Below are 22,263 nucleotides of genomic sequence, written 5' to 3'. Positions count from 1 at the left end.
GAGGAAGGAGAGAATGGGGCAGGGGTAGGGGAGGCCAGCGCCCAGCCCTTGGGGCAGGGTGGTGTGTGTCCTCCAGATTCTGGATTCTTGTATCCAAATCCTGGCAGCCACACCAGCTCTCTAGCCACGGGCAGGCAGCTGACTCTCCCAGCCTTGGTTTTCCTGCCTGTGAGCTGGGCACAGTCAACTGCCTGTGGGTTGCCAAAAGGATTCAGGAAGAGAATAGGTATAGACTATGGAAAGCCATCAGAAGTGTTCAGTGATGGTCGGTTGTCATGACCCTGGGGACAGTCTTAAGTTCAGTGATGGTCGGTTGTCATGACCCTGGGGACAGCCTTAAGTTCAGTGATGGTCGGTTGTCATGACCCTGGGGACAGCCTTAAGTTCCAGAGCTGAGGGTAATGCGGGGGAGGGTGTGCCTCATTTGATGGAAACATGGGGTCCTCCATCCACAGGCGGGACCCCTAGAGGCAGCGGGCGGCTTTCACAGGAATTGGGGTGGTTTTCTCACCTCCACCCTCCACTGCTTGCTCAGCTTTCCCACGGGCACGGGGCTGAGGCTTCAGGAGCTGGGCGTCTGCCCCACAGCACTGAGCACTTTACCTAAGTCACCCTCTTTCATCCTAGTGGGGTCTGGGGAGAGGACCGTGGGGATCACACTGTGTGCAGGTGATCATGAGCCAGTTACTGCCTAGGGACAGGCAGTGACGAGGAGAGCCAGAGCCAGAGGTAACTTTGCACTGCAATACGTTGGCCTAGTGGGGTCTGCCTGCCTGGAGGAGGCTTGTGGGCAGGGTGGTGGGGGAGCCCTGGCCAAGACATTCCACCTCGAGCTCCCGGCCCCCGGGGCCCCACAGAGCCAGAGGGCAACATCACAGACAAACCCAAGCCTGGACCAACCATGTAGCCCCTCTGAGTCTCAGTCTTCTCCTCTGTAAAATGGGACTATTAGCCCACACCTTGTGGGAGGGTTCTGACCAGGAGGAATAGAGCCAGCACATGGGAGAACATCACGTGGTCTGCCCAGGGCAGCACCCCACTCAAGGACCCTAAATGTGAAAGCACCTTGGGCCACAAGTCCTACACGAGGTTCAGATGGCCCATGACGACTGCTCACCATACTGAGTAACACAATGAGGCAGAAACTTCAGCTGCCATCCCAGAACTGCCCCTGGGGAGCCGGGTGACCCTGGGCAAGTTCTGTGCACACTCTCCGATGACAGCCCCCGCTCACCTGTCTGGTGTGAAGGTCGAGAGAGGGACTGAGTCAGTAACAGTGTGCCCAAAGCCCCTGTGAGTGGGATGTTAGTATCCTGGACTCACAGTTACCTGCCAGGAGAGTCTGAGACAGAAACTGCATGATGGACAGTCCCACCTTCCTCCCTAGTAACAAAAGGCTTTCTGTATTCCAGGTAAAAATCCAGCTAAACACCTGTCTTACCCACTCGCCTCTCATGGTTGAGTGTGGCCATGTGACTAAGTTCTGGTCAGTGAGATGGAAGAGCAATGTGCAATTTCTGTGAAACCTCCTTGGGAACTCCCAGCTTGAGGTATTCCTTTCACTTTCCTCCTTCTTCTTTCTGTCTAGAAGTCTGAGGTGATGGCTGGATTTCTGGCAGCCACCTTGTTTCACGTGATGTCTTGAGAAAGTAAGTCATGCGCTGAAACAGTGCCATTGAAAGTTAGAAGGAGCCTGCTTCTGACGACTGGAGCTCTCATTTAAACACTGCACCTTCTGCTTCAGATTTCTTTTACAAGAGAAAAACAAAAAAATGAACTTGTAACTTGCTAAGAACCACTGTTACTGTTTTGTTTTGTTTTTTTTTTAATATCACTCAGCCTAATTTTAAGTAATGCGGACCCTTTGAGATTGTATATATCCAGAGTCTTGATTGCAAAGGACAGAAAAAAATAAAATTAAATTGGGGTAAGTGAAAAAGGAAACGTATTAGCCCTTATAATGGGGAAGTCCAAGGTCTAATTCAGGCACAGCTGGATCGAGGCGCCCCATAGATGTCACTAAGACCTTGTTTTGACTCCTCAGCTCTCTTTCCCTAGTGTGGTCTCTTCACAGGCACACAGAGTCCTGCCTCTCCACTCCATGCCTTCGCCCCACCCCACCCCTACCCCTACCCCAGCAGCTCCAGGCTTATCTGCTCCCAGATTGGCTCCCCAGCAGACAGACAGCTTCCTTCCCTCAAGAGGACCAGTAGGAATCCAGAACTGGGTCATATGCCTAACGCTGAACCAATCACCGAGGCCCCTCTCACTACACTGCCTGCTGGGGATGTAGCAGAGCAGGGACAGAGCCCTGGTCGCGGGGGACTCTTGTGGCCCCTTTCTCAGTGAGGCTCAGGGAGGCAGAGACCTGGCTGAGCTCATCCTGCCAGGCTCAGAGGGTACCAGGGCCCCGGATCAGGCACAGGCCCTTCACCTCCATGGCAGAGCACCTCCCACCGCCACGCCTCAGGGGCCCAGGCTATGGTGACTCCACTTCTGTGTCTCAGTTTCCCCATCTGTGCAAAAGGGCCATCTGAGTGTCCCCTCGTGGGTAACCAACCATCCAGGAAAAGCGCTCGCATACAGCGCCCGAGCCAGGTCAGCCCGTGGATGTCGGCAGCCGTATTTACTGTCCTCATTTATAATCATCGTCGGGGCATCCCACGTGCACGGACCACTGCCTGCTGCCCTCAGCTTGCTCCTGCTCTGCACTAAGTGAACTGACTCTGGAAGCTCGCTCTCTGGGGTTTACCACCATCCAGAGCCTTCAGTCCCGGACCCCAAGAGGATGTGTATGAGGCCTCGAGGCCGGTCCCAGAGGCTGCCACCAGCCGATAGCGACAGGAAATGGGCTGGCTGCGAGTGGCCCTCCAGATAACCCTGGCAGCACTCGCCACCCACCCCCAGCCCTTATCAACAACAGCAAATGTCTTCTCAGAGCTGGGAGCCCCGTGGTGACCTTCATGACCCCTTGCCAGTGTTTGCAAACTAAGACCCAGCCGGAGGGAGAGAGGCAGGGGGCAGGGGCAGGTGTGAGGGGGCATCAGGGGTCCCTGGTGAGACAAGGAAACCCTGCCTGGCAGGATCTCACCTGACTTGACCCTGGGAACCTTGACCCTTCCCTTGGCAGAGGCTGGGGACCTAGACCACAGAAAGGGGGAATTCGTAAATCTCAGAATCAAATGGACTGAAACACCCAAAGCAATCCCACGGCGACCCCAGGACAGCACAGGAAAGGTGGCTCCCAGTCTGCCTCAAGCCACCTCCCTGAATCAGGGTAAGTCATCTCGCTTCAAAGCCAAAGGCTGAGCATGTGGAGTTGTCAGGGGTCAGACCCAGCCACCCAGCTCTGGGCAGGCGCTACGCTCCCCATGCATCATCTGTCTGTTCCCTGCGGACACTGTGGCAGCTCTGGCCTCTGTCCGCCCCACCCCTCCCCTGGCCCCAGCTCCTCTCGTCTCAGATCTGCCCAGAACACTCCAGCCTGGATGGATGGTTCCAAAACTCCCGCTGGTGTCCTCTGCCAGAGTCAAGTTCCAAATGCCGGCGGGCCTCAGTTTCCCTGCTGTGCCTGGCACAACACTACATGTGGGGGACATACAGGACACAAAGGTGTCGGTGTTCCAGTGGGGGTGGGACAGGGTCAGGTGAGGTTACACCAGACAGGGGACACAGTTCAGCTGTCTGGACTGAGACTGGGGCCAGAGGAGGCTACTGGGACAAAGATGCACCAGGAGCTGGAGGAGTCCGGCAGGTAAAAGCTGGAGGATTCGACACCAAGTGCAAAGGTCCTGTGGCGGGCTCGGGTGTGGCCTTCCAGACCATGGTGACAGCTTTGGCTTTTTCCTCAAGGATGATGGGGAACCACAGAAGGTTCTGAGCTGGGGGAGCAGGGAAGCCCACTGATGTCAAACAGGGCCCTCTGGCTGTAAGATGCAGACCATGGACCGCCAGAGGACAGGGGCAGAAGCAGTGAAGGGGCCACTGCAAGGGTCCAGGAGAGAGGAAGGCAATGTTGCACCAGGGCCAGAAACAGAGGAGGGGGGCAAGGAGTGGGCCGACAAGAGACAGGCTTAGCAGGAGTTGCACACGAGGGTGAGGGAGGAGTTCGGAGTGACCAGAGGGAGCCTGGCTCGCCTACCGTGCAGGTGAATGGGGGAGATGGCACAGACGTACAAGCTCTGCAAGGTCCAGGACAAGCAGCCTGGTGCCTGGAAAGTGACTGTCCCAAAGTAGGCCAACCCTCGACCTCCGAGCTCTTCTCAGACTGGCTTCCCCACCAGGAGCACCCACCTCATTTCCCCAGATCACCAGGAGGAACCCCTCCCTTCAGCTGCCCTTGGTGCCTCCTTCTACCTGTTCAGTCCTCCCCTCCCGTCCCCCAGGGCATCGACCGCACTGTGCCGAGCTCACCAGGCAGTGGGCGTCTCTGCACTGTACCCCTCCCCCCACCCAGACTGTGCTCACAGCATGCTCACTGGTCTCTGCTGCCCCCTCAGCCCCGCCACCTCCTACGCTCACCTGCCACCCTACCTCCCCTCACCAGCCTCTCCAGCCACCTGGGCCTCTTGGTCCTGGGCCTCAGTGCCTCCTCCTCCCTCACCTGGTAACACATCCTGACCAGTGTGTGACATCACTGCCTTTGCATGTTTCCTGCGTCCCCCTCACTGCTTTGCATGCTTGCTGTGTGTCCCTACTAGACTCTAACGCCCCCGGGCAGGACTGCATGCTTTGTTTATGACTACTCCCAGTGCTTTGCATGTGACCTGGCATACAACAATTTCTTGAAATGAATGAATGAATGAATGAGGGAGCAGTTGAGGGAATGAGCAAATAAACCTCCCTTTCCAGCCTTCACACTCCTTCCAGAAGGCCTCCACGATCTCCCACGGCTGACAGGGCGGTGGAAGAGGCTGGGACTCCCCCGAGATGGGACTCCCTTACTCACATACCCTAGACATCTCTTGTCCACCCTGACTTGTGTCTGGCTGCCAGTGCCCCAAGGGTGGGTGGCCTGGATACCTGCTCCTCAGCTCTCTTAGAAGGTGCCACCCAGGTTCCGCCAGCAGCACCCAGCTTTCCCTTCCATGGGGCTCCAGTGGTGCCATCAATGACAACACCCTACCCAACCCCCTGACCTCTGCCCCTAGGGCCCTGCTCCCAGCACATCAACAATGCTGAGCCTGGTTGCTGTGGGGGTCGGAGGCGCCCCCTTTGAGGGGAGAAAAACCACAGACCCATTTTTTCTTTAAAGAAAACAAGTTTTATTTTTTATAATCAGAACATTCTAATAAAAATATTATTATAATATTAGCTACCTTTACTTTCTGGGCTTTGACTCTGCACCAGGCGCGCAGCAAAGCCCACGTACGTCAGCCCCGAGGCCTCCCGCGTCCCTGAGGTAGGTCTGAAGGAGCACCCCAGTGCCCCCAACCTTCCAGCCCGCCCGCCCCTCATCTCTCCCCTGCTCCTCCCGGCCCCATTGTGGTGTGTGTGAACCGCCGCCTCCTCTCCCTGAGCTCCCAAGGCAGGCAGACGTGTCTCAGCTCAAACCCGCAGGTTGTATACAGCAGGCGGCACTACGGGGGTGGGGAGTGGGGTGAGGACCACTCTGTGCTCTGAGCCTCTATCCTGCCAGCCGGCAGGGATGTGGTGGTCCAGCCCCTCAGCCAGCACTCCCTTCATGGCCTCGGGGAGCGGGCCAAGCTTAAGACAACTCACTGTCAAGATGCCCACCTCTAGGAGCTCGGGCTGGCAGACACTTATCAGAAGAACACCACCAATATCTCTTCAGGCGGACGAGCCATCGACCAAAGCAAGTCTCAAAATCAAAACAACAGGTTTCGGATTCTTGGCGATGGGAGTCTCCATTGAAAAAATAGACTGAAACTCTGAAATCATCTTAGTAGCAAAACAACAATGATAAGAAAAAGAGCCACGGTGCTTCGATGGAACGGACCATGGCTGGCTGCCCCAGTCGCTGGTCACCGGGGGCGCTGCCGCACCTGGGAGCCTGGGGCGTCGGGGTGCGGCCGGGCCAGCATGTAGACGATGGGAACTCTGGGGGTGGGAGAGCCCCCTACCTGCGGTTCACAGTCATGCGGATGGAGCGACAACAGTCAATGCACCTCGCAATCCTGGGCTTCCCTGGAGTAATAAGGCCTCTCTGAACGGGACCCAGAGGGCGGTCAGGGTTTACGGAGGGTCCAGAAGACGCCGCCGGGTGCTGGGGGGACCGCCTGCGGGCTCCTAGGGTATGGGAGGGTGGGGAGGGTGCGTGTGCGACATTCAGGCTGATCTTCGATTAACTTTCGGTCATTCAAGTCCTCCCTCAAGACATGACATCCCAGGTGTAAAGAGCAGTGGTCTCTGGGCATCCAGGGTGCCGGTGGGGTCCCGCGGGGTCCCCCGAGGCCCAGGGGTGGGTGTGCACCCCTGGACCCGGCTGGCACCCACCCAGCCCACAGTGACAGGGCCGTGGTCGGAGGCGGGGGCAGCCTCACTGCATCCGATCAGGCTGCAGCTGTGGAGGCTGGTACTGCAGGAAGGTGGTGCCCGTGGGAGCCGCGGCTGAGAGGGCCTGGGGCACGGCGGCAGGGTAGCTGTAGCCCACGAAGCTGGCGGCTGTGGCGGGTGAGGCGGCGTACGGGTACTGGTCATAGGTGGCCGGTGGGTACTGGGCATAGGCCGGGCTGGCCGGCGTGTACTCGATGTAAGGCGAGGACAGAGGTGGAACCGGGGCAGCCGGGATCACCACGCTGGGCTGGACGATGGCTTGTGGGTAGATGTAGTGGGGGGTCAGCCTGTGGGGCCAAGCAGAGAGGGTCAGGGTCGGGTGACAGAGCAGGGAAACACAGCTGGCTCCAGGGTGGAGTGGAGGAGCTGGGACTGCTGAGTGATGCTGCGTCACCCTCCTGTGTCTCCACTTCCTCATCTGTAAAATGGGTGCAGGCTGAGCAATAAGGCTGCTCCTACCACAGGGCCGTGGCACTGGCCACGCCCACAACCCGCACAGCACTCTCCCAGAGACCCACAGGGATCCCACCGGCCTTCTTCAAGTCTGTACTCAAAAGATCTCCTCAGTGAACCCCTCCAGGAACCCCCCTCAAACCACCCTACACCCCAAACACCATCCATTCCTGACAGGAGCAACAGCCTGACTACCTGGGAGCCAGAGGGAGTTTAAAAATGATTAGCAATTTCAGACCCAGTGCATAAACCCAGCACAACCCTTCCGAGCACAAGCCCCATGTGATCACCCAGGGCACAGATCCATGAAGCCAGCCCTGTCCCCACCCCCACTTCCCTACTCATCTTCCAACATCTTGCCATGCCCCCAAGTGACACCTACACAACTTTCTTATTGCCCACATCTGTCTCCCCCGACTAAAACGTCAGACACCTATGAATTGATAACACAGACCTTGGCCCCCAGCATGGGCTCACTTGCTGAGTGAACGAAGAAAACAATGAATAGAAGTATAACCGGATGGTGGTACTAAGAGCAAAGATGACGGCCAAGCCTTAGCGACAGGGCCCAGCAGCCCGGTGGCCACGTCTCACATAAGACTAACTGGTGAACCTTCCCCTAGAGTGGCTCTCGTAATTATCTCAGTTTACAACAAACACTGGGCTCAGAGGCACCTCACCCACAGTACCAGAGTGGAGGGAATGAGATGTGCCCCTCGGCATCAGTCTGAGAGCTGTGACCTGCACCTGGCAGTCATCACACCCGGCAGGCTGCCCACTGTGGGTGCTGTGCGCGCCGCGCACCCAGCCCTCCACCACAGGGGTGATCCCGCCCATCGCCAAAGGGGAAAGTGAAGCTCAGGAAGGCAGTATCAGCAGGTGCCTCCTCTGCCAGCCAGGGCCGAGCCCCAGAGCCAGCCTGCAGCAGCACCCACAGCAGGAGTGGGCACAAAGCCACCAGGGTGGAGCATCAGCTCCTCGTCCTCCTCTCAGACCTGCTTGAGGTACACAGGACGGGGCCTCTACACCTGTAAGACAGGCCCGGGAACCCTGTCCTGCCGCCCTTCTATTTCAAAGAGAAGCTGCTTGGAAAGCAAAAGGGAAAATGTTCCCTCATGGGAATCCCACAGGCATGGCAGGGCCAGAAACTGGGTCAGCTAGGGGACAGCAAGCAGGGCCCTGGAAGCCAGGTTCCCTCCCCAGCCGGGCCGCTCAGCACCCGGAGCCCTTGCTCCTGAAAAAAGACAGGGCTCAGTGGGTCCCGGCCGCCCCCTTGGGAACACAGAAAAAGCAGAGAAACCCCAGTGTCATCCATCAGGACAAAGCAGTGTCCAGGGTCCCCGAGACCAACCCACGGGGCAGCAGGACAAAGTCCAATCTCAACCTCAAGCCACTCCCTCTCCACGCTGCCGGGAGAGAAAACTAGGCCACAGAACAGACGTGCTGTTTATGCAAAACTGTTATATTTATACTGAACGGTAATAATGTTCACCAAAAAAATCAAATGTGTGTTTATACCAGTGCTAAGGATGGGTGAGGTGGAATCGTATGAAACTGCCATTTTTACGGGTCCAAGAAATTGAATGACAGCAACTTTATGTGGCCCGATGTTTTGAATGCAAAGAAAAGGCCGGGAAGGGGGCTGGGAAGGGGGCCTAGGGGGGTGGGCAGTTGGTGCATGTGGGTCTGAGTATCTCTATGAGGCAAACAGACTCACGGGCAACAGTTAAGACATAAGAAGCACTATTCGTACCAGCCACAAAGGAGAAGCAACACAAGCTCCCGTCTAAGGATGAATGGGTTTCCAGACTGCGGTGTATGCATGCCAAGGAATGTTATTCTGCCATAAAAAGGAGTAACACGCTGACACATACCACCACTATGCGGATAAACCTTGAGGACATGATGCTGGGTGAGAGCAGCCAGAAGTGAAAGGCTCTGGACTGCACAATTCCACTCGTGGAAACCTCCACAGAAGCGAGTCCAGAGAGAAAGTGGTCATAGTGCAGGGGCTTCAGGAAGCAGGAGAGGGGAAGGGGTGCTATGTGGTCTCCTCCTGGGTGACGCAGGAGTTCTGAATCAGATGGTGGTGATGAATACACAGCTTTGTGAAAACACTTAATGCCCTAAAACGGCAGATTTTTAGGTTATGAGTACTTTAGCACAGGGCTTCCCCCGTAATTCGGCAGTAAAGAACCTGTCTGCCAATGCAGGAGACACAGGAAATGTGGGTTCAGTTCCCGGGTCAAGAAGATTCCCCTTGAGGAGGGTATGACAACCCACTCCAGTATTCTTGCCTGGAAAGTCTCATGGACAGAGGAGTCTGGTGGGCTCCAGTCCACAAGGTTGCAGAGCTGGGCAGGACTGAGTGACTAAGTACTCCCTCACACCTTACCACAAGAAAGCACACACACGCAAGAAGCAATCCTGAGCCAGGGGTGAACCATCCAGTGAGGGCAGAGTTGAGGTGGGGACAGGTGCCACAGCCTCGTGGACACAGCAGCAGACCCCACTCTAGCGGTGAGAGCCTGGGCACACGTGGCCAGTCCCAAAGCAGCCCCAGTTGCCCCCAGCCAAGAAGTTCTCACACTGGATCCCCTTATCCCTGCTATTTGCCCTCCTAGGTGGCAGCACCCCTATGGTTGCCAAGGCGACCCACTCCTGCTTGTCAGGAGGTCAGACAGCTTCCTGTAGGAGCCTGCACACTGGCCCCAGGCCAAGCTCTCTCCCCCTTATTAGGGGTTTCTGCTGCCCACCCCCTCCTGCTTCTCTGGTGGGAACAAGAGCCCTGAATGCAGTAGGGCCTGGGTTTGAATTCCACCTCTGCCTCCCCAGGCTTCTCTCCTGCCTGTGGGTGTGCTCTGGGAAAGGACACAGCAGCGAGAAGACTACACAGCCCCTGGCCTCTCAGAGCTCGGAATCCAGGAGGAGGAGAGACACACAAATATGCCAACCTGCGGACCAGAGTCGGGAGTGGTTAAGGGAGGCTTCTTGGAGGAGGGGCAGCTGCTTGGAGCCTGAGCTCCTGGTCCATCTCCCCGACTGGACCTCACATGAGTGGGTGGAGGCTCTGCCCGGCACCTTGCCCAGGCCCATGGATGGGGAAGGGGCTGGGCATTCGGTGCTGACACCAAGAGAGAAGAAGGGGCACACCAACAGTTCTATTTCTTGATATCCAGTCTGCCCACAGGAAATCACCTAAGTATTTACACAGAAGTATATGAGGACTTGAGAATCCAGAGCAAACACGTCGTCCCTTATTTAAAAGGGTATGTGATATGAAGCATATGAGTTTGCCTTTTGGGTCTCAGCTTAATAACTTAACAATCTGATAATTTAATAAATTGGTAACAATGGAAACAGTGCCATCTATTACATAAGATTGTGATAATTTTAAAAGCTATCATATATTTAAAAAACCAGGTAGGAAAAAAATTAAACAAGCAAGGAACTAATACCTGGTCAATATTCTGTGTCTATTTCTTGGGTATCCATTATGTGACAGAGACTTTCTTTTCACGTTCATGAAGCACTTTTATTTTCAGTCTAATTATTAAAAAAAAAAAAAGAGGAGCCCCAGCTGTCCAGACCCCTCCCTAAAGAGAAGCCAGTGGTGACATGAGGGAGCGGATCTCGGTGCAGTGCTCCAGAAACCCCAGCACATTCCTGAGGGCGAGGTTCTGAAGTTTTGAGCCCAGAACTTCTCCCAACACAGGCAAGGACACCCCGGCTTCAGAGAGCAGACAGCCAAGTCTGATGGGGTCTGGGAACCTGCATCCGACAGGCCCCGGGGATGCAGGTACACGCTGCACTGCAGAAGTACCACCCAGACCAGGCACAAGCTGTCCGCGCAGGAGATGTACCCAGGGCGCGGAAATGACAGGATTCTGGCCACACCTGCCACAAGGATGCCAGCCAGGAAAGCCAGCATGCTCACCAGGTTTCCGACACTCGGCACCGTGAGGACCACGGAGCTGCCCTGCTGGGGATGCTCAGACATGGTGGGTGAGTAAGCTTCAGGTTGGGAGGAAGGGGTGTTCCCGTTTCCTGGCCTGCAGGGACATTGTGAGTCTGCATCCGTTCATCTGTGTCCCTCAAGCACCCTGTCCCACCCTCCACTCTGTGAAAAGCCGAAGATAACATATGAAGCATTTCACAGCCAGAAAATAGGTGCTGATGTTGCCTCATTTCTCAGGAAAACTTAGGCTCCAAGAGGCCAAGGGACTGGCAGTCACACAGCCAGGAGACAAGAGCAGGGCTCTGCCGCTGCACAAGCCTTGCAGAGTCAAGGGGGAGGAAGCTATGAAGCTCCCCCCAACAGGGGGCTGGGCTCCTCAGATCTGCATTCAAGTTACAGAGCTTCCACGAGCCTCAGTTTTCCCATCTTTAAAACGGGTCTGGCAGAAGCTGACCTCAGGGCTTGAGAGCAGAGATCCTCTACCAGACCAGCATTTCTCAGCCGCAGTGACTTCACCCCAGGGGCCACTCTGCATGAATGTGACATTTCTGGCTGTCACCTAGCGGGTAGGGAGTGCCACTGGTGGAGGCTGGGGACACTGCTAACATTCCACAGCACACAGGACGGTCCCCCCACAAAGAATTTGCCAGCATCATGCTGAGGTCAAGACCTGCTGTAAACTACAAGGCAAAAGGCCGATACAAGGAGTCCTAACCACTGTCCCAACCAGAAACCCACACAGGGGGCTGGGGAGGAGGCCAGGTGGGAACCAAGGAGCTGAGCTGGCACATGAACACAAACACTCAGGAAGGAACACACACACACACATGTACACACCCACCAGAATCTCCAGTGAGAAGGAAAACCCAGCCAAACCAGCGGCGGGCCCCGTCTGAACACAGCCCCCTGGATCCCTCCCAGGCCTACACACCACGAAAGGGGGGCATCTCGGACACCTGGCACCAGGACACAGGGTGTGTGTGCCCAGCGGGTTCCTCAGCGCCCCACCCGCTCCTCAGAAAGGTCAGCTGCCGCTGGCCTCCACGTACCCCATCTACAGGCTTCTGAAGAGGGCACAGGCTTGGCACGTTCTGTCCCCAAACTGGACATGCTTCTCTGTGCACAGGGCCTTTGCACCTGCTGTTCCCGCTGCTGTCAGCTCCTTCCCACAGCTCAAGCACCTCCACAGAGGCCTTCCCTGACCGCCACCCCCTCACCTCCTGCCCACCGCTGGCCATACTTCCTTCCTACAGCCTCAAACCACTTTGTCATCCACCTGTCTTCCCGAGGGCAGGGACATGGCCTGGACCACTCAGTGCCCAGCACCTAGCCAGCACCAGCCAAGAGCCAAGGGCCTTGCTGGCACTGGGTGCAAAAGGGGCTTCCTCCAGGGCCCCGCTGCTTTCCAGGTTGGGAGTCTCTGCCCTCGGAAGGCAGCAGAAGCAGCAGCCTGACCTGGAACGGCCACTAGGGCCGGCACAGCTTTGCTCAGCAACTCACAGCCATGAACCCTAGGGAGGCAAGAACCACAGCCTCCGTTCAAGTCTGACTCTGCACCTGTCAGCCTCAGTACTGTCCTGGGGGCTGGGGCTGCCCTCTGTCCATACCCCCAGGGACCTCAGCAGCACCAATGACCCCTCCTCCTCGAGCCTGAGGAAGGGCAAGAACATCCCACCCAGGCAGGACAGACAGAAGGCCCTCCCAGCCCAGCCCCATGGAGGGCAGACCAGAGACCCGGCGGGAAAAGCAAACCAGCAAGCAGGACAGTTAGTGGGTCAGAACCTAAAAATCAGGTGACCCAACGCCTAGGCCAGGACCTGGGCAAAACAAACTCACAACACCCCAGACTGTGGGAAGTGGAGGGGGCTACAGCCGGCCAGGTTCAAAAGGCCAGGCCATCCTGGAGGGGTACGTGCTCAGGTTGAGCAACCCCTGCTGAAAGGGCGATGGCAGAGATCTCTGCCTGGACCCGCACACCCAGGGTGAGCAGTTCCCAGCCAGGAGCAACCCAGCTGTCTCGGGCCAGTAGAGACCGGGGTGTAGGACTGAGAACCCCGAGTCTGGATCTCGGCCACGGCTGCCCCAGTCCCTTGGCCCTCTCAGGCCTGTTTCCCTGTCTGTAAACCAAGGGTGACACAGAGAGCAACAGAGCCTCCCTGGGACCCCTGGAGGCAGAAGTCTAGGGGTCTGATCAGCAGCGTCTGGGGACTCCTGGGCAGGCGGGGGTGGAGAGGGGCAGCTGAGGGAGCAGGCGCCAGGAGACAGACGGCCTCATACCCCACACATTCAGAGCGAAACTCACAGCGCAAAGGGATGGGTTGCCGTCCCAAGCACTTACTCTGTGAACGCACGGTCACCCTCGAAAATAAAAATAAAAAAGGCAAATGAGCCCATTTCACTTTTTCTGTTCTCTGGAGGTTTGGCCTGATAGGCTGGAGACGTCGGCAGCTGCTGGGGTACAACTCAGGATTCTTAGGCCAGGGAGGGCCCCCCTAGGACTTCCCAGAAGGGGGCCTCCAGGCTCTCTAGGGCCACTGGATCAGAGCAGGTGCAATGCGGCCCCTGTGGGGCACTGCCAGGCCCTGGCGTGGCCTCACCACCAGAACCTGTCTAAGCCCAAACACCGGCCCTTCCCCCCAGACTGCAGCCTCCCCTCACTGCCAAGGCCAATTGAACTGCCGTGAGCTCAGGCCCAATGTTCTGGAATCCTCTTGGACTCCCTTCTTTTGCACGTTCTTTAAATGTACACAGAATCCCACAACTCCACACCCCTGTGCTGGTCCAGGCGGCCACCATGCCCCCAGTAGCTCAGGCCCACCCACAGCCAGAGAGGCTCTGAAGATGCAAGTGACTCGGCTTTCACATGCTCAGGGCCCACGGAAGCCCACATGACTCAGAGTAAAATCCAAACGCCCCCACTGGACCACTAAGGCCCTACATGAGCTGAGGCCACCCTGCTGGGTCCGTGACTCCCCTCAATCTCCCACTTCCTCCCACGAGTCATACCAGCCTCCCATCGGCTGCTCCCGTCCCCCCAGGAGTACCAGTCACCACCTCTGCCAAAGTCCTGTAATCACAAGCAGGACCAGGGCTCCCTTCATCCCAAGCTGCCACAAATTGGCATACGTCCTTTGAACAAACTGAATGAATGAGAGCAGGGCTTCCTCCCCACCCTCGACATGGGAGGGGTCGGAAGAATGATCGATCCAGGTGCCCCCCCAGCACTCTGCAGAGTGCTCATCACATCCACGCAGCAGCCGGGGAAACGGAGACTTGAAGAGGAAAGGTCATCACAAGAACAAGGGGTCACCCAGCCAAGTCACCTCCTCCCGCTGCAGCGTGAAGGGCCTGGCCCATCTGGGAGCCCCCCCCCCAACTCCTACCCACCCATGGGTCCAGGATGCCCGCATCAGCCTGAGCGTGGTCAGGCCTCTGCCCTGCAGCCCTCAGTACAGGGTCCCTCCTGCCAGGGCGGCTGGCAGGGAGCTCGCCCTTGGACGAGAACCCAAGAACCACCCGGAGGCCGGTGTCTGTTACAGCAGACGGCGACAAACAACAGGTGTGCACGGGCGCCCGCGGGGAGGGCCACGCGCCGGCCCACGCCTCGCTCCAGTGAGAGCCAAACAGGAAGCAACGGGGTGGGGAGGGGCAGGACCACCCCAGACACCCTGAAAGTAAAAACAAGCCATGTGATGCTACACAGGGAGGGTACAGGCTTCCTCTCTGCCCCCCCACAAAGCCTCCATTCTGACCTCACTTCCTGCCACACCTCCAAGGTGCTGGCCCCCACCCCCTGCCCAGGTGTTGACCCCTATTCTAGGCACTACAACTACTCCTGGCTTTATTTATGGCATATCATGAGCTAACAAGGCTCTCCAGGTACAGTACAGGAGGCCCCTGCAGTGTCCCCAGGGGTGATGTCTCACAACACAACATGCCACCAAGCCCAAGAGTCTATAGCAGGCATGCTGCTCTTAGCTGGCTCCCGGCCCTGCTCTGATTTCACCATCTGGGGGTGTCCTAGGGTGCAAGTCTATAACTGTCATACTCGCAGAGCACCCTCCCTACCCTTACATCATGACACAGGCCTGTCCTGCCCCCACGAGGTCCCCTGCCAGCCAGCTGCTCTGTCCAGCTGTACTCATCACATGTGCAGACGGATTTCTAATGGTCTGGCACCCCTGCCAGAAAGCAAGACGGAGAACCAACCACATCTTTCAAAGCATCCAGCAGGTGTTCAATAAATACTTGAGGAACAAAGCATTTGGGAACAGCTCATTCCCTTCTGCCCAGGTCTGTGTGCTCCACGCTATTGAGAAACAGACATCTTCCTGTCATCCTGTGGCCCCCCTCCAACCCCCTGGCTGGGCAGGTACCCACAACATGATGACAACAAGGGCAGTGGGTCTCAACCTGGGCACTGGGGACCATCACAGAGACAGAGCAGGGGCCCGGAAACCTTCAGCCAAATGGAGTGTGCAGGTGCTGAGGGAGGAGATCCTGGGCTCTGGTCAGTTCTGTGGGTTCTGGCTCTGACTTGTCCGAGAGCTGGCCAGACAGCGGTGCTGGGGCCTCGGGGAAGGAGGGAGGGTGCTGGAGCCCCCAACTCAGGCTCCAGTGCCTATGCCATGCACGTTCAGCTCTGGCAAGTTTCCCCGCACCCAGCACCTGCACAGGTGGAAGGGGCAACAGACTGTGGCCGAGCCGCTGTGAGATGAGTCACTATGCACCCGTCTTTCCATGGGCCAGGCCCTCATTGCCCGGCCCATCCCCACTCAGCCCTGCGAGGTAGCACTGACACGGTCCCCACCCTGCAGAAGGGGAGAAGGGGGTGGGCCTGACCCCGAGCCTGCCTGATACCCACTGGCCACCGGACCCTGTCCTGTCATCTGGGCCCGAGGGCTTGGCTTGCTCCCAGCACTGAGTGAGGCTCATGGTGGACAGATATGAAGCACAGAGTCCCCCTTAAGAAGTTGGGGTGGGGAGAGATGAGCCTAGAGAAGCAGGTAACCCTTCAAAAATACCCCAAGGAGAGGCTCCCAGCGTAGTTGGGTCCAGGACACACCTTGGCTCCTACCGGCCTCAGGCCTAGCCTGGACAGACAACTGGCTGTCAGACAGCCCTGACACCAGCCGAGAAGCCCCTTTCGAGCCAGACCCAACGCTCTGCCTGGACCCTTGCCTGTAGGCTGCTGACTGTCCCACCTAGGGGGCCACTCGGCAGGGTGGTCTCTGGCTGTAGTTGTCTCCCCCTGAGACTGAACACTTGCCACGTCCCAAAGAAGTCTTCTCCAGACCCAAGCCTCAGCCGTCATGAATGTGACGGAAATGTCCCACTCAAGGTAGACCCTGAAAGACCCTGTTCTTGAAGAAAAGATAAACCGGGGAGGAGGAACCCAAGCAGAAAACAGAACGTCAAAGTCCTTTGGCAAATCTTCCCACACCAACGTTTATGACCTGGCCAGGTGAGGATTCCGCAGTGGCTGAGCCCAGGAGTTGGGGGTCTGGGGTCTTTGGAGCTGCTCTGGGCACAGGAGTGAGGCTGGAAAGCCTAGGGAAAGTTCCGCTGGGCAGGAGAGGGGTTAATGGGTTCACAAACCCTGGGCTGCCCAGGCCTCCCTGCCAGCCTAGAGCTGACACATCTGACCGCTGAGTCAGGCCCGACCGGGCTCCCGGGCCCGATTGTTTGTAAAGACAAAAGGGACGCTGACGGCCCAAGTCTCCAGCCAGGCGGGCGGGCACTGGGAGGAGACAGCTGACCCTGAAAGCCTGGCCGAGGCCCCTCCTGCCCCTGGGTCTCAGTGCGGCCTGGTGGGAGGCGACCATCCACCAGCCACTGGAAAAGGCAGAGCTGGACTGTCCCTCCGACCCCTTGTCCCTGTTTGTCGACTGTCCTTCCACCCCTTGGCAACCAAATAGAACCTCTGCACGGTCATGGGTCTTAAATGGCCGGCCAGCAGATTCAGTTACAAAACACTGTAGCCGGCACTCAGGAGCACGTGGCAGTGAGATCTGAGTGACCCTTGACCACTCTCCCATGGGCAACACTCTGAGGACCATGGGGGAAACCGTCTGGGCATCCTTCCCACCTCCCACCCCAGAGAGCAGAAGCTGAGAGCACGGGGCCAGAGCCAGCTTGTGGAGGTTCAAGTCCCCTCACTTCAGCCACCCTGGATGGGTTATTAACTGTTTTTAACCTCTCTTTGCCCGTTTCCACACCTATGAGGGAGGGATGATGTCCGTCCCAACCTCAGAGAAGTGCCACAAGGGTGTGGAGTACCTAGCCCCGTGAGCCGGCAATTCTCATTTTCCAGATGAGGAAACGGAAGGCTCAAGGGGAGGAGACATCACTTATCAAGGAGGACCTCACTGGTAAAGTGACAAAGCCAGGATTTGAACCGAGGTCCACAGGCTCGAGTCCCAGATATCAGGACTCTGATACAGTCCCAGAAGCAGCTGTAATGGGTCAGAACAGAGCTCAGGCCCAAGCGGAAAGCCACGGAGGCATTTTAAGCAGAGGAGAGCTGCGTGTGCTCAAGGCTCACACCCGGATCTTAGTGCTAGCTCCTGTCCCAGCCCCTGCCCCAGGAAACAGAACCAGGACTGTGAAAAGTGAGGAACGCCCTCCCCGTGTGGCCTGAACCCAAACAGGAAGAACCTGGGTGACAGCAGGAAGATGGGGGTGTCCCCAAACACCTTCAAAGACGCCCACAGACATAGATGAAGCAGATCCCAGAGTGGGAAGGAAACCAGAGCCCCCTGCTCCCAGCTGCCCTCCAGGCTTCCTCCCAGGAGGACACACAAAGCACTGGGCTCAGACACAGTCTCTGACCCACAACGGGGGGAGGCACTGGACAGCTGCAGAAACTGCCTGTCACGGCAAGGAGCCTCGAATCACGGCCAACCTGCCCAGGCCACCTGAGCCCAGCTCCCAACCTGCTCCAAAGCCTGGTCCACACCACCCCAGTGAGCCAGGTGAGCAATCAAATCAAGTCACTGGGGCAGATACACACACACATACTTGCAACTTTCAACACAAAACACAGGGCCTGGAATCTGATCTCTGATAAGCTTAAGAAGTTCTACCATCCTAAAAGGGGCTGCCTGTTCTATAAATGGGCCCCCAACACAAATCCCCCTTCGTAATCAGCACATTCCCTACACTAGGGCACAGAGCCGACATCAATCACGGGGCTGAGAAGTCGGCCAGTTCGGCAGGCTCCTTTGCGCATCTGAAGTCTGTGTCCTTTCCCAAACAGCTGCCAAGCCTTATTAGATGCTTTAAAAAACAAAAGAGAAGGTCCTTTTGGGTGGAGGAAGGTGGGACACGCTAGTCCAAAGCACGTTAGACAAAAGGCCCACAGGCTGAGCCCACTTGGGCGGAGACATCTGGCCCTAATCCCAGCTCACCTGCTGCAGCTTCACAAACACTGGACCGGTTGGCAGTGACCTGCTGCCGCCATCTGTTGGGCACTGGAGCAGGTCAGAGAGGCGCCCTCAGAAGAGCCTGGCCCGGTTCCTGGTCGGCAAACACTTTCAGCATGCTCACCTACCTGCCTGGCCTCCACCCACAGAACTCAGAAGGGCTATCACTATCCCATTTTACAGGTGAGGAACCCGAGGCACACAACAATAAGGGGAAGCCAGGACCTGAATTCAAGCCCACCGGCTCCAGAGTGCATGTTCCCCATCTCTCTTCAGTGTGGCCTTTGCCGGGGACAGAGAAATACAATCTGCCTTCTCTCCCTTCTCCCAGCTGAACCCCTCCCACTCCCACAACACGATCATGCTTCTGAAAGACTGGAGCAAGTGACGGGTCTCAGATAGAGAAAGGGAGCTGCAGACAGTGCCACCAATGCCGGGGGGTCAGCGGTCCTGGGGTGAGAGGCTCCCTCCGACCGAGGGCCACCTGCACGGGGAGACCCAGGAAGCCCACGGTGCCCTGACCTAGTCTCCAAGGGCTGTGCGCCCCCCAGCCCCAGCCGACCACGTCCACTCACCCGTAAGTCCGCTGGATCAAAGTAGGAGGCACCTGCTGCACGCTGATGGCAAAGCCTAAAATGAGAGACCAGTTAGGGAGGGGCCCAGCCTCACCAAGGGAAGACCCCCACAGCCCTCCACCTCTAGTCCAAAGGGGTAAACAGCTTCCTCTCCCCTCCCAGGCACCTTCACCTGAACCCCAGAACTCCCAGCAAAAGGGGGCCCACAGAGCCGAGGGGCAGCAGCCGTTGGGCTAGCGTCCTCCTGAGCTCCAGCTCTGGGACCCACTTCCTCCCTCCGGTGAGGACAGCTGACAAGCGGGTGACCTGCCCTCCTCGCCCTGTCCCACCGGCACACGCTGCCGGAGGAAGGGGTTCGACTTCCGAGATGGGGGATGACTGCCCTGTGACGGCTCTCTTGGAGCACATGACAGCCGACTGCTACTCCTGGAGCAGGGCGGGGTGGGGGGGGGCGGCCTCTTCCACCCAGCAGATACCGAGGCCGAATATAGCAACCAGAAGCACAGGAAAGCACGGACTCTCACCCGTCTGGAGGCTGCGTGGCTTGGCACCCAGATAGGCCAAGTTCACATTTGCCTTGCGACCATCGATGTTGGGGTTAGGGTCTTTGCAAGCCCTCTCTGCGGCTGCCCGGTCGGCCATGGTCACCTGGAGGAGCACAGAGGCATCAGGGGCTTCCCCGGAAGGTGGGGGAAGCAGAGAGTGGGCTCTAGAGCCCAGGCACCCCAGCATTCACTTCCCCTGACTCCAGGTGCCGCTACCCAAGGCATCCGCCCAGCCCCCGTCCAGCCTAGGGCCCCCACTCCAAAGCTGCCCCTGGACCCCAGCTCCTCCCTCTGAGTTCAAGTGCTAAGAAACGCGGCCTTGAAGGGCAAAAACAATCCCCGGGGACGACAGCGAAACCCGAAGGGAGGGAGGGGTCCTGGTCTGGCCTACCCGGCCCGTGGGGACCACCAGTTTCCTCACGGGAGGGGTTTGGGGACACCCTAGTTAGAAAGGAGTAAGAGAAGTGTTTTCAGGCCGACTCTGACTTAGGTTGTTTGGGGTGTCTGTGGGAGGTGCTGGAAAATAAAACACGGGTTGCTCAAAGGCTCCTAGGTGCCCCAGGGTGAAGCCCTGTTCCTCGCTCGCTTGTTGCTCCAGGAAGTGCCGAAAAGTAGCCGGCTGTCCCCAAAACCTCTCCACAAACTTAGAAGAGTCCTAATTGAATAGAGCGGCTCTCCCTTTTAAAGCCGGCGTGGCGTGGGGGCAGGGAGACGGGGTCAGGACCGGCTGCAGCCCGAGAAGGGTCAGCAGGTGCCGAGCCGGCGGGAGGCGCCCGGGGCTGGCGTGCGCCCGCCGCTTGACTCAGCGCCCCGGCCGCGATAAGTGCGGGGCGGGCGCGCCCGGCCGCGGGGCCACTTACGAAGCCGTATCCGCGAGACTTGCCCGTCTGGCGGTCGGTGATGACCACGGCCTCCTCGATGTCCCCGAAGCCCTCGAAGTACTTCCTGAGCGAGGCGTCGGTGGTGTGGTAGGGCAGGCCGCCCACGAAAATCTTGGTGAACGTGGTGTCCTTCTGCGAGCCGTGCATGGCGCCGAGGGCGGCCGGGGGCCGCGAGAAGCCCGCGCTCGGGGCGCACGGCGCGGGCTGCAGCAGCATGGGGGGCGCCCCGCCGCCTACGGACCCGGGCCGCGTGGGGCTGCGCTCATTGAGGGCGGTGGGGGGGGCGAGCGGGGCAGCAGGGGCGCCGGTCTAGCCGCCAGGCCGGTCCACGCGCGGGCCGCTCCCGCCGTGCACGCCTCACTGCGCGGCGCTGCGCTCCAGCCGGCGTTGCGGGCACCCTGCGCCTCAGCGCCTGCCCTGCGGGCTTTGTAGTCGGCCCCGCCCCGGCCCCGCCCCTGCCCCGCCCCCGGCCAGGCCAGGCCCCTCCCTATAAAGTCGGTCCCGCCCCCCCCGCCTCATCCCCGCCCCGCCCCGGGCGCGCGAGGAGCGCCGGGAAGCGTAGTCCAGGTCCCGCCCCACCGCGCCCCACGTGCGGTGGGGAAGCACTGGGAGCAGGGCGCGCAGTTGCGGAGGGGGCACATCCGGGTTTTCTAGGGCACCTGTTCCGTGCTCGCTGGGTTCCGGGCCCCTCTCCTCGTATAGATCAGTCTAGCGAATCAGATGTACACGATTCAGATCGTGTTTAGTGAGTCGGCGTTTCTCCCAGTGCTACCTCCAGTACAACAACGTATTGAAGGTGAAATGATTTTGTCTTTACGCACAGGTGCTAAGTAGCTTCAGTAGTGTCCCACTCTTTGTGACCGCCACGGACTATACCCTGCCAGTTTCCTCTGTCCTTGGAATTCTCTAGGCAAGAATACTGGAGTGGGTTGCCATGCCCTCCTCCAGAAGATCTTTTCAATCCACAGACTGAACCCTCATCTCTTATGTCTTCTGCACCGGCAGGCAGGTTCTTTACCACAAGAGCCACCCGGGAAGCCCCGTTTGTCGAGAATGTATGTGTATATGTGTGCGTTGTGTGTGTGTGTCTGTGGTCTATATACATGAATATTAGTTCGAGGAATTTTAGAGTGTGGGTGTGTGATCTATATACACGAATATAATTCATTCGAGGAATATTTATTAGGGTGTGGGGGGTGCAGAAATGCACAGAACACACTCTAGCCCCACCAAGCCGCTATGAACAAGACAAATAAACGGGTTCAGTTCAGTTGCTCAGTCGTGTCCGACTCTTTGCAACCCCATCGACTGCAGCATGCCGGGCTTCCCTGTCCATCACCAACTGCCAGAACTTGCTCAAACTCATGTGCATTGAGTCGGTGATGCCATCCAACCATCTCATCCTCTGTCGTCCCCTTTTCCTCCTGCCTTTGCTCTTTTCCAGCATCAGTCTTTTCCAATGAGTCAGTTCTTTGCATCTGATAGCCAAAGTATTGGAGTTTCAGCTTCAGCATCAGTTTCCAATGAGTCAGTTCTTTGCATCTGATAGCCAAAGTATTGGAGTTTCAGCTTCAGCATCAGTCCTCCCAAGGAATATTCAGGACTGATTTCCTTTAGGCTTGACTGGTTCGATCTCCTTGCAGCCCAAGGGGCTCTCAAGAGTCTTCTCTAAACACCACAGTTCAAAAGCATCAATTCTTTGGCACTCAGCTTTCGTTATAGTGCAACTCTCTCCCATCCAAACGTGACTACTGTAAAAACTATAGCGTTGACTAGATGGGCCTTTGTCGGCAATGTCTCTGATTTTTAACTATACATTAGGAAATAAATCAGGGCGCTGCCATCCAGGAGTGGCCAGAGTGGTCCCTGAAGCCCCTCTGATAAAGTGACTGGGCAGGGGAAGTAATTCTG

At 57.7% G+C, this 22,263-nt stretch overlaps 1 protein-coding gene across 1 annotated transcript; it reads right to left on the bottom strand.

The window, feature by feature from the left end:
• Positions 1–5,240: 5,240 nt before the first annotated feature.
• RBM38 (RNA binding motif protein 38) lies at positions 5,241–20,748 on the bottom strand. Its single transcript, XM_040248647.1, has 4 exons — positions 20,332–20,748; positions 19,451–19,574; positions 18,927–18,981; positions 5,241–6,803 (listed from the first exon to the last, which is right to left on the bottom strand). The coding sequence occupies exons 1-4, from the start codon at positions 20,566–20,568 to the stop codon at positions 6,500–6,502; spliced, it is 720 nt and encodes a 239-aa protein (XP_040104581.1). The 5' UTR covers positions 20,569–20,748; the 3' UTR covers positions 5,241–6,499.
• Between the last annotated feature and the right edge of the window lie 1,515 nt (positions 20,749–22,263).

Source organism: Oryx dammah, unplaced genomic scaffold (genome assembly GCF_014754425.2).
Source record: "Oryx dammah isolate SB20612 unplaced genomic scaffold, SCBI_Odam_1.1 HiC_scaffold_10, whole genome shotgun sequence".
NCBI lineage: Eukaryota > Metazoa > Chordata > Mammalia > Artiodactyla > Bovidae > Oryx > Oryx dammah.
The sequence above is the reverse complement of the archived record's forward strand: the minus strand, read 5'-3'. Positions and strand labels throughout refer to the sequence as shown.

Bases quoted from the DNA above. Each gene is read 5' to 3' on its own strand.
- RBM38 (XM_040248647.1), bottom strand. From the start codon at position 20,568: ATGCTGCTGCAGCCCGCGCCGTGCGCCCCGAGCGCGGGCTTCTCGCGG. The intron at 18,982-19,450 runs GTGAGAGTCCGT...CTCTCATTTTAG, and splicing joins GCCACGCAGCCTCCAGACGG to GCTTTGCCATCAGCGTGCAG. The intron at 6,804-18,926 runs GTGAGTGGACGT...TTGGCCCCACAG, and splicing joins TTGATCCAGCGGACTTACGG to GCTGACCCCCCACTACATCT.